Source organism: Euleptes europaea, chromosome 13, assembly GCF_029931775.1.
Source record: "Euleptes europaea isolate rEulEur1 chromosome 13, rEulEur1.hap1, whole genome shotgun sequence".
Taxonomy (NCBI): domain Eukaryota; kingdom Metazoa; phylum Chordata; class Lepidosauria; order Squamata; family Sphaerodactylidae; genus Euleptes; species Euleptes europaea.
The window spans coordinates 62148814-62165787 of NC_079324.1; the positions used below are offsets into that span (position 1 = coordinate 62148814).

General features: G+C 48.8%; 1 protein-coding gene across 1 annotated transcript in view; it reads left to right on the top strand.

The window, feature by feature from the left end:
• Positions 1-16974, top strand: part of CUX2 (cut like homeobox 2) — a 187008-nt gene that overhangs the window by 127627 nt on the left and 42407 nt on the right. The window contains exon 4 of the mRNA XM_056859406.1: positions 8005-8083. Within this exon, the coding sequence (XP_056715384.1) occupies positions 8005-8083 (79 nt within the window). The remainder of the gene's footprint in view (positions 1-8004; positions 8084-16974) is intronic.

Genomic DNA, 16974 nt, shown 5'->3' on the forward strand with positions numbered 1-16974 from the left:
TCTGACCACATCTGGGTCATCCCGAAGAAACCTCTTTTCCTCCTCTGTGGGCAGCAGGTTCTGGACAAACAAACATGGACTTCTTCACACAAGGAACTCCCTGCCACAGGATGTTGTGACAGCCACTAGTTTAGATGGCTTTAAAAGGGTGATCACCGAGGACAGGTCCATCAGGGGCTAGTATTTTATTTATTCATTTAAAATGTTTATTAGCTGCAGTTCTTCCTCATGGAGCTCAAGGCAGCTTACAGCAAAGATAAAATCTATGAAACACAACACAGCATGGTGTAGTGGTTAAGAGCAGTGGTGTGGAGTGGTGGACTCTGATCTGGAGAGCCAGGTTTGTTTCCCCACTCTTCCACATGAGCGGCGGAGGCTCATCTAGTGAACTGGGTTGGTTTCCCCTCCACATGAAGCCAGTTGGGTGACCTTGGGCTAGTCACAGCTCTCTTAGAGCTCTCTCAGTCTCACCTACCTCACAGGGTGTCTGTTGTGGGGAGGGGAAAGGGGAAAGTGATTGTAAGCCTGTTTGATTCTTCCTTAAGTAGTAGAGAAAGTCGGCATATAAAAACCAACTCCTTCTTCTACCTTGATGGCACCTTTGGTAGACTGCAATTATTCTGGCCAGAGATTGCATCTCTTAGGTACAATAATTGAACCATGGTTACTTATGAAATAGTAATGCTAAGAAAGGCCGCTGTGTGTGCGCTCTGGACTAAACAGCTCCAGTCATTTTCAGCTGAGGTTACAAGCTCAGTAGAACTGAGTTTGTGGTTTTACGAAACACTCCAAGGGCGGTTTTGGTTTTTGGAAACTGAGAAAGAAACTCTTTGCAAAATTTCCGCTTCTGCTGGAAGCATGTAAAGAAAAAACAATGTGAAAGCTTAGGTCTGTATAAAAGACAGGCGGCTTGCAAAATGTTAACAATGGTGAGGGAAATAAAAAAGATCTTTGTGCTTCAGTGCCCAGGAGTGGAGAAGGAGGGGAAGTTGGTTTGCTCAGGTGGCCTGGTGAATTACAAATGAGCGGGGCAGCTTTTGTGGTGAATGACAAGCAATTTAAATTCAGTCTTGTGTGGAAGCGGTTTTGAAGCAGCAAAAAGAAAGGGGAGGGGGGAATCCGTCTCCTTTCCCCCCTTGTAGATTCAATAGATTGGCTTAGCTGCTACCGCACCAGGGCCGGACTTCATTTGATAATTATCAAATCGGCCGCTTGGGATTGGCTGTAACTGATGATCACACTTTTGCTAATAACAGCGCTGCCAGGTTCGGATGTAGGTGGCAGGGCCCTTTGGAGTTTTTAGCTGCGTGTTTGCAGAGCCAAATAGAAGGCGGCTTCTGGAAGGCCGCACGGGCGAGATTTCACAGTTCGAAAAGCTTTCGCTAATCAAGACCTAGAAGTCTTATTTTTAGCTCTATAGGGTTGTTCCTTTTTAAAGGGGACATGACTTTAGGGTGATCTTGTGAATGCTCTCGCTGTGTTGAGATCACAAGCTTTGCCTGCCATTGTACTTTCCAAAGGTAAACGGATTGGAAAGAGCAACTGGATTTAGCCTCAGTATATGTTACAGCTGTCATAAGACCGGTTGCCGCGTTTCTCCCCAAAATGAACTTCACCTTGGTATGCACTTCTGGAATTATTCAAAATGCATTAGGCTTGCTGGACCACACTGTAATGTATTGAAGTACTCGGTGGGGTTGTTTTCTGTAACGGTCAGCAGGTGGAGCTGCTCTTTTTTATTTTAACTCAGCTCCAAAGAATACTGAGATTAAAGAAGCAACTAAGGGGAAAGAGCTGTTTTGAGGGATCCCAATATGGGGTGGGGTGGGGTGGAGGCTAATGGGCGGAGAAACCATTGGGTACTCAGGAGGATTAATCTGGCTCTGCCGTCAGCATCCCAGAACTTCAGGAAATATTACCAGACCTAACTTAACTCACGTGAACACATTAAGCTGCCTCATACTGAATCAGACCCTCGGTCCATCAAAGTCAGTATTGTCTACTCTGACTAGCAGCAGCTCTCCAGGGTCTAAGGCTGCCTAGTCCCTTTAACTGGAGATGCCAGGGATTGAACCTGGGACCTTCTGCATGCCAAGCAGATGCTCTGTCACTCAGCCACACCTCTCCTCCCTTCTTCCTCTGCTGTGCTCCCCTGGAGTGTCATTTCACTGTTTATGCCTTGTGATAAATCGTCAGCTCAGTAGGCATATTAACACCCGAATTCTCTTTTGGAATGAGATTTGTCATTTCCTGCATTTTGCTGCCTTCCCCGGGTTAATGCTAAGCCTCCTCCCCCCCTCCGCCCCGCCATGTGAGAACTGTAAGATGACAAGCGATGATTTTCTGACTTCAGCAGAACGGAAAAGCTGGGGTGGGGGGAAGCTGCTTGGTGGCGAATCCATCATGCCTGGCGTGAAGTTGAACCCAAGTTCTGAACAAAGTTTTAATTACAGCCGGAGTCAAATGGAGTTGTGAAAAATGCCTGAGTTTTTACATAGGAAAGCAGCACATTTCCCCAGAATACATAATGTGTAAGCACACACCCGGAACTTTGTGGTTGCCTTGAGGTAGTGATCTCCCTAGCAGGGGTGCAAAAGTGTTCTGTGGAACCTTAAGAGCTTGTGAGATTTTCAAGGAGAGAGAGTTTTGGGGAGAGGGAGAGCTGAGCACGGGCCTGAGAGGAGGGAATCTGCTTTCCTTAATATATTCCAGCCTCCCTCCACAACAACAGCAATAACTGTAATTAATAGCTTCACGTACACTGGGCAGTGTCCTACCCTCCATGCAGAGGATGCAGAGTTTTCCCATGTTCCTCTCCATTCCTGCAGCCCCTTCTGATTCCCAGGAGGACTCAGAGTTGCAGAACCCGTGTGCAGGAAGAGCCGGAAGGCTGGAATGACAAGAAATGTCTCCTTCTACCTTTTCTGCAAGCACAGCTCTGCTGAGGAAAGGGGTGGATTTCATCCTCCAGTCCCTCCTCACTCCAGCCCACCAACCTGCACAGCTGTTCCTTTGCACGGATCCCAGAAACCCCAGGAATTATCTTTTTGGGAATTGGAAAGGGGCTTCAGGAGTATTTGAAAACGTTTGTGCAGGGATGGTTGGATATTGTCTATTATTTTGTAGTCCTTACCATGGTCTTGGAAGGTAGGCCGTGTTGCCAAGGGGGGCGGAGGTGAAGAACGTCGTTTGCCTAAGGCCATCTTTGTGACAGACAAGATTTGAACTAGGGACCTCCCAGATCACAGTATTCTGGACGTGCCTGCTTTTTTGCAGGGGGTAAGCCTAGAATGCCCAGACCTGGATGGCTAGCCCTGTCTCATCAGATCTCAGAAGCCAAGCAGGGTCGGCTGTGGTTAGTACTTGGATGGGAGACCACCAAGGAAGTCCAGGGTTGTTACGCAATGGCAAACCACCTCTGTTCATCTCTTGCCTTGACTTGGGTGGCCCAGACTGGCCTGATCTGGTCAGATCTCAGAAGCCAAGCAGGGTCAGCTGTGGTTAGTACTTGGTTAGGAGACCACCAAGGATGTCCAAGGTTGCTATGTAGAGGCAGGCAATGGCAAAACACCTCTGTTTATCTCTTTCCTTGAAAATCCTGTGGGATCACCATAAATTGGCTGCAACTTGATGACACCTTCCACCACCACCACCAGCTCAATAGCAGAATGAAGGGTTTTATTTTGTGTCCCCGGACATCGTAGAGACGTGAATCCCATCTTGGGGGAATGTATTTGGTTTGTGAAATGAGGAAGAAGCACAGATGTAAAGGGTTTGATTCTCTTAGAATCATAGAGTTGGAAGGGACCACCAGGGTCATCTAGTCCAACCCCCTGCACAATGCAGGAATTTCACAACTACCTCCTCCACACACCCCGTGACCCCTACTCTATGCCCAGAAGATGGCCAAGATGCCCTCCCTCTCATGAACTGCCTAAGGTCATAGAATCAGCATTGCTGACAGATGGCCATCCAGCCTCTTCTTAAAAACCTCCAGGGAAGGAGAGCTCACCACCTCCCGAGGAAGCCTGTTTCACTGAGGAACCACTCTAACTGTTGGAAAATTCTTCCTAATGTCTAGACGGAAACTCTTTTGATTTAATTTCAACCCGTTGGTTCTGGTCCGACCTGGGGCAACAGAAAACAACTCGGCACCCTCCTCTCTATGACAGCCCTTCAAGTACTTGATAATGGTTCTCATATCCCCTCTCAGTCTTCTCCTCTGCAGGCTAAACTTACCCTGCTCCTTCAACCTTTCCTCATAGGACTGGGTCTCTTCTCTCCCCCCCCCCAAATTCTCTTAAAAGACCTTGGATGTTCTGGCAAGCTGAGGGGAGATGGAGGAGCTATTGGCAGCCATCTCCTGAGGGTCACTTTCCTCCAACACTAAACAAAATGGGCGGAGGCATCTGATTTTTTATTTAAAACCTGCCATTAAATTATAATTTTCCTTTACTCAGAGAGCATCAAAGATTTACAATGACACGATATTACGGAAGCATTAAAGATTTTGCCCAAGGCCACGGGGCGCTTTCATGTAATGCCACGCCAGAACCAGAATGGTAAATGGGCTTGAGTTGGTACTGCCTTTTGTTAATATATGTCTTGTCTGGGTGAGATTGTCCAAGGAAAGGTGATGCTTTGGCTATCAAACTGTAGCGGGAGGGAGGGAATTCTTAATGTGTCATGGACTGCTAGGATTATTGTTCTGTAATCTAAAAGTGTCCAGAGTTAAAAACGAGCACTCACGTTCTCAGGCAGAAACTGCTGAATTTTTGGGTACAGGGAGCCAGCATGGTGTAGTGGTTAAGAGGAGTGGTTTGGAGCGGTGGACTCTGATCTGGAGAACCGAGTTCGATTCCCCACTCCTCCACATGAGCAGCATGATGAAGTGCTGCCTTTTCCAACCCTTGTCACATCCTCTTGCTGCAGCACCGATTGAAGCTGGGGCCTACCAAAGTTCCTTCCTCTGCATAGGAGGGCTTTTGTTCTATCTGCTCTGCCTACAAATGGCAGCTTTGAAGAGGTGGGAGGGGCTGTGGCTCAATGGTAGAGCATCTGCCTGAGACCCTGGAGAGCCGCTGCCAGTCTTAGGCAATACTGACTTCGATGGACCAAGGGTCTGATTCAGTATAAGGCAGCTTCGTGTGTTTAGTGCCATTTGCAACCCAGCACTGCTCTCCTAAGAGTGCTGGAGGAAGGTGGAAGTACTACTAGTATATCAATTACAGTGTTGGAGAAGATGGGATGAAGACAGTGGATGCCACACCTGTAGAAGATTGCCTGTTTCAAAGCTGAGTGGCATGTGAGCGGTTGACACCTGCCATCTGTAGTAGCCCACTAGCACACACACACACACCTGGGTTGCCAGGCCCTTCCTCCCTGCAGCTACACAGCTGGGCGGCGGGGACAAATGCTGCCAAAATGGTACAGGGATGTCAGAAGTGTCCTGATACACTGATGTCACTCCCTGTGTGCCTGGAAGTGACATCAGCACATCCCTGGGTGATGCTGGGGACACTCGGGCAAAATTTATGGTTAAACCATAGAGTTTTGCCCAAGTTCCAGTGCATTGCCAGCAGCGTGCTGACATTATTTGCAGTGCACACAGGAAAGGATGTCAGCACATCGTTGGCAAAGTCAGCATGTTGCCAGCGAGGGTCCCCACTACGCAGTAAGTCCCCCCAGCCCCCTGCTGGCAAACCTAGACCCCCATGATATTCCTCTACCATTGGTAGTCTGTACAGCAGGATGTGTACGGGCTCATTTTTTCCTCCACTTCCTTTTAGCTCCACCTAAGACAGAAGGCTTGAAGAGAAGGCTGGTCCACATGTCTGACATATAATTAGAGGAGATTAATTGTTTCTTGGGTCTTCCTGCCAGTTTGAATGGCAGCTGGGGAAGAGGTTTGATATGCGGTACACACTTACCATGGGATTTCACTAACCATCTTGATCCCAGGGAAGTGGGAGGGAGGAGATTTGGGCTGTGGGCAGAGGAGAGGAGATCCTTGCCGATACTTGCACCATCCTCATTATTCTACACAGATGAATAAATTGGTTGAAATTCAGCCGTTGGGTAAAACTGGGCCATGGATCAGGCTGCAAAATTGGGCCATCCGTACTGAAAGATTCCAAACACAGCAGGCCACGTTGTTGAGCAGTTTTGCTTGGATTTGGAGAAACTGTGGAGTTTCAAAGTTGCTCAGAAAAACCTGATGCGGCATGAAAAGTCACATCGCGCTGGACTTCTGTTTCAAAATACATAGTCTGGATTTTAGTGCCGTATCAGAATACGTGACAAAAGTCGGAGTCTGGAAATGCTTTCCAAAGAAAAGAGGCAGTCGTGAAGAGTTGGCTGTGGCTTGAGACAGAGTTATCTACCCCTGCAGCAAAGGTGGAGGGAAAGGAATCGACCAACAGCCAAGTAGTATTATGGCAGCCATCTTGGATGAGCTGAATATCCTCTGTGGCTAAACTCAGAGACGCCTGATACAATAAAGACTGATTTAAGAGCCATTCCCTCTTGCTGAAGAGCTGTAGTTCTGTGAGGGGGCTGTCCACTTCCTCAAGAATCCTTGGAGGAAGCCATGATGGTCTAAAGTGCCATAACCCTGAGGTAAATTTGCAGCGTAGATATTCCCTGATCCATCAGCAAAAGAGCTGAGTGGAGGGGAAGGGATGGTCTTGCCATGTCATTGACCCCCCCCCCACACACACACACTGCCACCAATGACAGGCCATTAGTTTATGAATACACTTATTTAGAGTAAGTGCCAGGAGACAGACCCCACCGGGCGACTGTGGTGGTTGCCGTCAGTCTGATATGCCCTTTTGTGGCTGAGGCCTTCCTACAACAATACATGCCCTAGTGCCATCTAGGCTGGATCTTTGTGAGGCCTTCAGAAACTATAATTGGTTCAAAACGCAGCCACCAAAGTACTGATCAGCACATGTACTGTCAGAGTTGCAGTGCCGTCAGTGGCTTCCCACTGGTGCCCGGGCCCCATTCAATGTGCTGTTTATGACCGCTAAAAAATTAATCCATCTGGTTCCTAAAAGTATCAAAGACTGCTGTCTCCTGCATGAGCCTGCAATCTTCCTCTGAGACCCTATTGCACATTGCCTGAGGTGTAGAGGGTGGCCACCTGTGGCAGGGCCTTCTCAAAGTGGCACCGAAGCTAGGGCGCATGCTCCCTCCCCAGGGTGGTTTGCCTCGCCCAGTTGCTGTTTGCCTTCAGGCACGATGTGATTTGAATCCAAAATGTGTGTGGTGTTTGATGTATTCCTGTCTGCTGCATCCTGTACTGATGTTTTTGCCTTAGGTGCGGGTGGCTCCTTGATTGATGTTATTTTTGATGGCCCTTTCATTTATTGTTCTGCTCTGGTTTTATGTATGAACAATTAGCTGCCTTGAAGGCTGTGCGAAAGGCAGGGTATAAATATTTTAATCAACAAATAGAAGTAGCCAGGCTGAGGCAGCTGATTTTGTAGTACTAAAAAGTCATCTGATTATCAATTATTTAGTATATTATTTTTTTACCTGTGAGGAGTGGGGGTGGGTGGGAAGGAGGGGGGCTTTGGGGTTTTCTGCTGCAGACATAGTAGTGTTTGAAGCCCCATCTGGTAAAGGCGTGTGGATTAACTACATGCAACTTCGCTCCCGCACTCTGGACAGCTGATGTCAGAGGGGCTGTGGCTCAGTGGTAGAGCATCTGCTTGGCAAGCAGAAGGTCCCAGGTACAATCCCCGGCATCTCCAGTTAAAGGAGACTAGGAAAGTAGGGGATGTGAAAGACCCTCTGCCTGAGACCCTGAAGAGCTGCTGCCAGTCTGAGTACACAATACTGACTTTGATGGACCAAGGGCCTGATTCATTATAAGACAGCTTCATGCATTCATGTGATGCCATGAGGCTTCTTCTGGACGGCGTCTTTTATTTCCTTGCTTTTGCATCTCCTCACTTCCTCTGTCTTTTTGTTTGTGTCCCCCCTTTCCCCCTTCAGGTGGTTGCTCTTAGTAAAAGAAGCAAGGAGGCGGAAGCTGCGTTCCTGACTGTTTACAAGCAGTTAATCCAAGCGCCAGGTATGGAACGCCTCGTCTGCTGTGGCTGAGTCGAGGAGGAAAATGGCCACTCCCGGGGATTGGGAGCGATTAACCATCAGCCTTCGCTCCCAGGCTCAGCCTGGGGACTTTCCTGAGGTGAAGAAGCCCGTCGGTGGGTTGCGTGGGCTTCTTCGTGCCATGATCTCATGGACTGAGCCAGCTTCGTTCCGGACCTTGTTATAGAACAACGGCAGGTATTGGGCAACTCTGCCCTGTCAGGAGGCGACGTCACAAGGGAGCGAGGCCTTTGCCCTTGTCGTGATCCCCCAGCACACGCACACGCACACACACACCAAACCGTTTCAACCTCACAGGGGATTGTTTAGCTTAGAAAGCAGGCGGCTATGGGGAGAACTATAAAATGATGCATGGTATAGAGAGAGTGGACAGGGAGAAAAACTTCTCTCATAATACTAGAACGCGGGGTCATCTGCTGAAGCTGGAGAGTGAGAGATTAAAAACAGATAAAAGGAAGTATTTTTTCACACAACGCATAGTTAAATTGTGGAACTCCCTGCCCCAGGATGTGGGGATGGCTGTCAACTTGGAAGGCTTTAAGAGGGGAGTGGACATGTTCATGGCGGAAAGGGGTATTCATGGCTATTAGTTAGAATGGATACTGGTCATGCTGCATACCTATTCTCTCTAGTATCAGAGGAGCATGCCTATTATCTTAGGTGCTGTGGAACACAGGCAGGATGGTGCTGCTGCAGTCGTCTTGTTTGGGGGCTTCCTGGAGGCACCTGTGGGCTTCCACGAGGCACAGTTCACTGCAAGGCCAGGAGTAGATAGGCGTGTTGCTTCCACACAGCTACACTCTTTCCATCTGCTTATCAACAGCACACCACTCAGGCAGCCTGTAATGCCATGCACCTGCCAGCCACCTCAGACCTGCTCCTGCGAACACTCATCCCCGCTGTCCGTACTGCCAGTCTAGCACTTCACCTCTGATCCTGTAAAGTCCTACGTGTTCGCCTCCTGCGCCGTTCCTGAGGCTCTGATGATGGGGGCGGGGGAGCAGACAGGCAGCTGGCTTTCTGCAGCTGACTTAGGGCTGGAGGACTGAGGAGTTGCTGCGCTGGTCCCCGGCTGCGGGTTTGGGCCTGGCCCCACAGGGGCTGCTTCTTCCTGTGCCACTTCCGCTGCTGGCTGTGTATAGAAGCCAGGGCTGCTGGGTGACTCTTCATCAGAGGAGACATCGGTGCCCCCCGAACCTGGCTGGGCCATGACAGCCCTTGAAGACCTGGAGGCTCTTGCCAAGGACACAGGCAGCAGGGAGATGACGGGGCATTCTCATTCATCCCTCTTGCTCTTTTAGTCGTTGCCAACAGGTCTGGAGGGGAAATGCTTGGTAGGTGGAGTGGAGAGGTGAGTGTCCTCAGAGCAAGAGAGAAGAAGAAGAAGAGGAGGAGTTGGTTTTTCTATGCCGACTTTCTCTGCCACTTAAGGGAGACTCAAACTGGCTTACAATCACATTCACTTCCCCTCCCCGCAACAGACACCCTGTGAGGTAGGTGGGGCTGAGAGAGCTCTAACAGAACTGTGACTAACCCAAGGTCACCCAGCAGGCTTCATGTGTAGGAGTGGGAAAACAAATCCAGTTCACCAGATTAGCCTCCGCAGCTCATGTAGAGGAGTGGGGAATCAAACCCTGTTCTCCAGGTCAGAGTCCACCGCTCCAAACCACCACTCTGAACCACGACACCACGCTGTAGGCAAGGGGGCACTGTCTGAGCATTCTCCTGCAGGCCAGGTGTGCAGGGCCTTCTGGGTGCCCTGGTGTCCTGCCAGTCCACAAGGCTGACCAGCTCAGGCCCAAGGACTGGAAAGTTCTTTGGGGCAGGCAGGCACTCCTGGGTCCAGCATCAGACGGGCGCTGGGGGACTGGTAGTTTGGTGGTGCAGAGTGAGGACCCAGTGACCGTCTTTGGTGGTGTTGCCCTGGCCGAGAGCAGAATGGTGAACTGTCCTGTAGCAGTCAATCGGACGGGACTGGCTGGGTGGGGATTCTGCAGGCTGGGAGAAGGCTGGGCTGTTGGCCAAATGTCCCACCTTGGATGTACGTGCAGTTGGGGAGGGGCCGTGGCTCAGCGGTAGAGCATTTGCTCGGCATGCAGAAGGTCCCAGGTTCAATCCCCAGCACCTCCAGTTAAAGGGACTAGGCAAGCAGGTGATGTGAAAGACCTCTGCCTGAGGCCCTGGAGAGCCATTGAGAGGGGCCATGGCTCATGGCTCAGAGCATCTGCTTGGCATGCAGAAGGTCCCAGGTTCAGTCCCCGGTATCTCCAGTTAAAGGGACTAGGCAAGTAGGTGATGTGAAAGACCCCTGCCTGAGACCCTGAAGAGCCACTGCCGGTCTGAGTAGACAAGACTGACTTGGATGGACCGAGGGTCTGATTCAGTAGAAGGCAGCTTCATGTGTTCATATGTTCTCTCCTCTGGCTGGTAGACCTGGTAGAGCAGGGAGCCAGGACCTGTTTCTTTGGGGTTCCCATCTCAGCCTGAAGCCATGACTGCAGAGTCTGTGTGCTTCCTTTCTTTCAGGGGCCGCATAGGGATTCTTGTGTATGTGTGCATGCATGTGGCATGGGGGCTACTCCCCCCCCTCCGGATGTACATCCTCACATAAGATCATCTTCACTCAGCAGGTATTAAGAGATATCTTTTTCTTCCTGGCTGTCCAGGTCTCAGTCATACAAGGACTGGGGCCAAAACTGAGTGGAGGAGCATGTGCTTTGCGGGTAGAAGGTCCCCAGTTCAATCCTGGGCTCCTCCAGTCGAAGGATCTCAGGTGTGTGTGGGGGGGTTTCTCCCAGAGACCCTGGAGAGTATCGCTGCCAGTCAAAGCAATATATTACCTGGCTAGATGGACCAGGGATCTGAATTGGTATAAGGCAGCTTGGCATTTACATAAGGAGTGCATAAAATGAACAATGATTTAATAAGCACAAATAAACGGAGAGGTACAAGGAGCTGCTGCCGATAAAAGATTGAATTTATTACAACATCTAAGCACGTCACATACAGTGTCTTGTAATCTTTACAGCAAATAGGTTATTATTCCCATAATGCAGATTAGGAGGATGAAGCCGAGTCAGGGCCTAAGACCTCCAATGTGTTCATGCAGAGGTGAGATTTGGAGATTCTCAGCTTCCAAGTTCAGTGTTTTAGCTACTGAAGACACCAGCTCTGTAGCCCGGCTGGGTCTCCCCTTAGAGGCCACTACACTCCAGGGTCTGCAGAGGAGGCCTGTCCTAAGTCTTGTTACCTGTAGATGCCAAGGGTTTTCTGGAGACAAAGCCTGTGTTGTCCGTCTAAATGCTTCCCCTACCTTTTACAGTGCCATTTATACTGGTCACAGAATCCAGGTTTTCCTGGTGCAGATGATCTAAGTGACCTTGATGCAGACTGTTGATTTATTTATTTGCATAAGCGCCATCTGACGGTCCTACATCACTCGAGCCATTTTTATTGCTTTCGCCAAACGGCTTCCCGTGCTGCTGGAAGGGAAAGCGTTGAGCCGGTGTCCCTTGTGTTCCATTTCCAAGTGCTGGCGCAACAGACAAGTGGAAACGTCTTTGGCTCTCGCCATATCTCAGTAGCTGAGCCAAATCTTTCTTGACAATAGAAAAGGAATACATTTGCTCAGGCCTTGTAATGACGCTGCAACGATCCACGCTCATCTGTTTGACGGCCGCTTAACTAAGATGACTAAACTCTCTTCGCAGCAGAGGGGCAGAGAATGGAATTCAGATCAGAGGGGCTTGGGGGCGGGAGAGGGTGTTGCAAAGTGCATGGCTGTGCCTCTCAGGTATTCCTCCCAGCAAACAACATTCACGTGCTTGGGGAAAGGTGGCCAGCGAAGGGTCTTAGTGGTAGGAGCACAGTGGTCTGCTCTCGTTTACAACTTGCAAGCACAGGCTTTGGAATTCTAATGGAGTGTCTTAGCTTTTATTTAAGAGTAGGGTTGGGCCAAAAAAATCAGTAAATTTGGGTTTATTGGTCCCATTTTTTTCCGTGTAAACCCAGAATAAGCCGAATACCCATACTGGTAAATTTATATTTTGGCTTTATTTCTGGGTTTACCGAAAAAAATCAGGTTCGTTGTAGTCTATAGGGGTTTTTTTTTAAGCTTGTGTGGGGGCATTTTTGGAGGTAGAGTTCCCAAATTTTCAGGGTAGCTTCAAGGGACTCTCCTTGCATGAACCCCAGAGTTTGGTGAGGTTTGGGCCAGGGGGTCCGATTTTATGGAGTCCAGAAGGGGTCACCCCCATCCTCCATAGAGAAGTATGGTAAAGTTTGCAATGCTTCTCTATGGAGGAGGAGGGTGACCCTTTCCGGACCCCATAAAATCGGACCCCCTGATCCAATCTTCACCAAACTTTGGGGTTCATGCAAGGAGAGTTACTTGAAGCTACCCTGAAAATTTGGGAACTCTACCTCCAAAAATGTCTCCCCCAGAGCTCATCTCATCCAATACACTTTACATAGTTGGGGGAACACCGACTGGGATTTTTGTAGAAAGAGCGAAATGGGAAAGTTGATCCTTACAGATGAAGCAGTAGAAGAGGCTAGGGTGTGCACCAATTTTTTCCGGGTATTTTTCAGGTTCGGGTTTAATAGATCTGGAAATGTTCGAAAAATCTGGGGAAAGCCAAAAACTTATTCTGCTTTTTCCCGGAAAATCGAAAATTTTCGTGTTAATAAACCCGAGCCCAAAAAATACATGGTGCAGAGAGAGAACCCAGCCTTCAGTTTGGCGTCCCCTGCTGCGGCGGACCCAGCCAGCAGGTAAGTGAGGGAGGGGAAGAGGGGTTTAAAAATGGCCGCAAAGCAAAAGTGGCCCTGAATAATGCTGAATAAATTTGGCATTGTACGGGATCCCCTTTTCGGCTTCCTTTTATTGCCACTATTTTCTCGGTATAACCTCCCCCCTCCAAATACCGAAAAGGTATTTTTCAGGGTGGGTGGTTTCGGTTTGGCTTTATCTGATGTACACCTCTAGGAGAGACCCTAGAGATGGGAGTGTGCAGCAGTATCCCCTCTGGTTGGTAGGCAGTATCAAGCTTACCAAGGCCTGCTATATGTTTGTATTTATTTGTTTATTTCCTTCATTTATACCCCCTTTCTTTCTCCCTATTAGGGACCCAAAGTGGTTTCTGTCATTCTCCTCTCTTCCATTCTATCTTCGTAACAACCCCTGGTGGTGTGGGCTAGGCCGAGAGTGTAGGACTGGGCCAAGGTCACCCAGTAGGGTTGCGGACTTTGGGTTTGGAAATACCTGGAGATTTTTTTTGGGGGGGGGAGCCTGAGGACAGCAGGGCTTGGGGATGGGAGGGACATCAATGGAATATAATGAAATAGAGTCCACCTTCCAAAGTGACCATTTTCTCCAAGCGAACTGATCTGTGTCGCCTGTAATTCTGGGAGATCTCCAGCCACCCCCTGGAGGTTTACTAAAGTCACAGCACTTATGGCTATAACACAATTACAATAATCAAGCAGTATCGGTATTTATATACATATATTTAACCGAATGTGTACAATCCTATATCTAACTAAGCTAGTTTACAATCTGTTGCAACAATACAAACTAATGGATACCATCAGTAGTACAGTAAACACATAAGAGTCAGCACAATTACATCAATCCAGTTCCACATTAACATAACCAACATAACGTGGAACTGGATTGATGTAATTGTGCTGATTCTTAATGTGTTTAGTGTACTGATGATATCCATTAGTTTGTATTATTGTAACAGATAGTAAGCTAGCTTAGATATAGGATTGCACGCATTCGGTTAAATATATGTATATAAACACTAATACTGCTTGATTATTGTAATTGTGTTATAGCCATAAGTGCTGTGAATTTGGTAAACTTTAATATACAGCACTAATTATTTTGGTTTGGGGTACCGCTTGGAGGTTGGCAATCCTGTCACCCAGCAAGGTTCCGTGGCGAAGGGGAGATTTGGATTTTGGTCTCCCTGATCATGTTCTGACGCTCTAACCACTACTCCACACTGGCTCTGGGGACGGGCCTTCTGTCCTTCCATGGTTAGTCCTTGCTGCCCTCCGGCTTGATGTCCAGCTGCGAGGACACTGGGCAGGGGACCTCATGCTGCCGTGCATCCAAATTGAGCGGCTGTGGCTCTGTCCAGCCCCCGTCAGGAGTGCCGTTTTGACGGTCTCTCTTTGCCGGAGCCAGCGTTCTCCGTCTGATGCGCCACCATGCTGAGTCTGGAGAGCTCCGAACTGCTGGAGACATTCAAGAGAGCTGTGGTGGGGAACATTAATTCACTTTCTAGACATTTAGGAATGGCAGAAATGTTTTTAATGGTTTCTTGAGGGAATTAAGGCCGGCTGAAGGGATTATGTGTTGCCGGGTTGTTGTTTTTTTAAACCCTTGTTAAATTTTACCCTGTGTCAGGAGAGCCGCTTTCCTTTTAGGGTCACCCTCCCGCCCCCCTGTGGCCCCCTCCCGATTCCCTCAACAACACATCCGCGTTCGGTTTTCCTTGTGCCTTCATGACTCTCTCCTAGAATGAAACGTCCCTGCAGGTAGGAACCTATAAATACACATATATTTGTTGACAAGCAAATTCTTTGTAAAAGCAAGAAATGAGTTCCTGATTCAACATTTTTGCGGGTTTCTTATCCCCCCCCCCCCGAATGGCTTCTGTCAACGCAAACCTCAAACGAAGAAAAGCGGCCAAGTGTGATTGCTCAGCAAGTATTTTGATAAAGTGAGCCTCGGCATGGATGTCTGTAATTACGGAAAGAAAATCGTAAATCTTTTTGATATTGTTCACACAGATGTGGCGTGAAGAAGCGGGATGTGCATGCGTCTGCGTGTTAGGATGGGGGGAAGCAGTAAAATTGCGTTAAAAGCATAATTAATGTCATTGTTGTTGAGAATGGTTTGATTTAAGCCTCCCTTTTGACTTGTGCAGTGGTGCTGGCTGATTTCTTCATTGTGCTTTTAGGTGCAAAACCAGATTTTGGGCTGGAAGAAATAAACTTGAAATTGCCTCATGAAACCCCAGGAGCTATAGCGGTGGGTGAATAAGATTTCAGGGGGTTGGGGAGGGGGTTAGCCTTCATTCCCCTAAATCGCTTCATAATTCCGTTCCTATAAAGAAAATATAATAAACTCATGAGCTATCACCAGCTGTTGAACAAACCTGTGAAATGGAACCTCCGTATTCAAGGGCACTGTAGCTCTGAATACCAACCATTGGAGGCAGGCAGCAGGGAAAGAAAACTGTGCTTGGGAGCAACATATTTGTCTTGCCTTTCCAAGCAGTTCAAGAAACATACATTGTTCTCCTCTGCTCACAATAATCTTGTGGGGTAGGTTCAGCCAAGAGAGTGACTAGCCCAAGGTCACCCAGTGACCCTCATGGCAGACTGGGAATTTGAACCTGGGTCTGCCTCTCCTAGTCCAACACCCTATGCACTGCACCACACTGCCATCTCTGGCCACTGTTGGCAAAGTCAGGCTGTGGAAGGGCCGTGGCTCAGTGGCAGAGCATCTGCTTGGCACACGGAAGGGCCCAGGTTCAATCCCTGGCATCTCCATTTAAAGAGAACAGGTGATGTGAAAGACCTCTGCCTGAGACCCTGGAGAGCCACTGCCAGTGTGAGTAGACAATACTGATTTAATGGACCAAGGGTCTGAATCATTATAAGGCAGCTTCGTGTGTCATGTCTTCATGACTAGATTGACCTTTGGTCTGATCCAGAGGGAGGGTGTCCACTTCCGTTCATCTCCCTGCTTCTGAAAGATGGGCAGAAGCTTTGTTGCAAACTCTTGCATCATGCTTTGAATTTCTGTGCTCGAAACTGTGCCACTTTTGAGTACCCAAACAATTAGAAAATTGGTACGGTGAGCTGTGGAGCCAGTGTGGTGTAGTGGTTAAGAGCAGTGGTTTGGAGCAGTGGAGTCTGATCTAAAGAACCAGGTTTGAGTCCCCCACTCCTCCACATAAGCGGCGGAGGCTAATCTGGTGAACTGGGTTGGTTTCCCCACTTCTACACACGAAGCCAGCTGGGTGAACTTGGGCTAGTCACACTCTCTCGGCCCCACCTACCTCCCAGGTGTCTGTTGTGGGGAAGGGAAGGTGAATGTAAGCCGGTTTGAGTCTCCCTTAAGTGGTAGAGAAAGTCGACATATAAAAATCAACTCTTCTTCTTTTGGATGCGGGGTGTGTGTTCTGTTTTCAACTTGTGTATTATAGAGGCTTCTGTGGTACTCTGCTTTGGATTGTTTTCCATTGGGAATGAGCTGCTCACGACACTGTTTGGCTCAGTGGCGCTCCGCTGTGCAGCGTAGAGGGAATGATGTCGAGTCGGGCCGGCCACTGTGCTAACGGCAGGTGGCACGCAAAGATCTCCCAGGGTTACAACTGATCTCCAGACTACAGAGATCAGTTCCCCTGGAGGAAAAGGCTGCTTTGGAGGGTGGACTATAGGGCATTATAGCCTGCTGAGGTCCCTCCCCAAACCCTGCCCTCTCCAGGCTCCACTCCCAAATCTCCAGGAATTTCCCTGTGCGGAGTTGGCAACCTTACCCCGTAGAAGCTCTCTCCAGGAGAACTCCTTCAGCAAAAGCCGCAGGGTTTGTGACTTGCCACTAAAAACAACAACCCTGATTTGCATTCCCTTTCTGATCTTCATGCATACGAGCCACAAAACCGAAAAAAAAGTGAATGGTCTGTGCCCAGTCTATGTGACCCCTCCTTCACAGAATGTTGAAAAATGTTTTGTTTTTTTCTTCATCACCACCTGTAAAATAAATACGTGTGTGTGTGTGTGTGTGTGTGTGTGTGTGTGTGTTCCCTTCTGGAAGCCATTAGGAGCCGA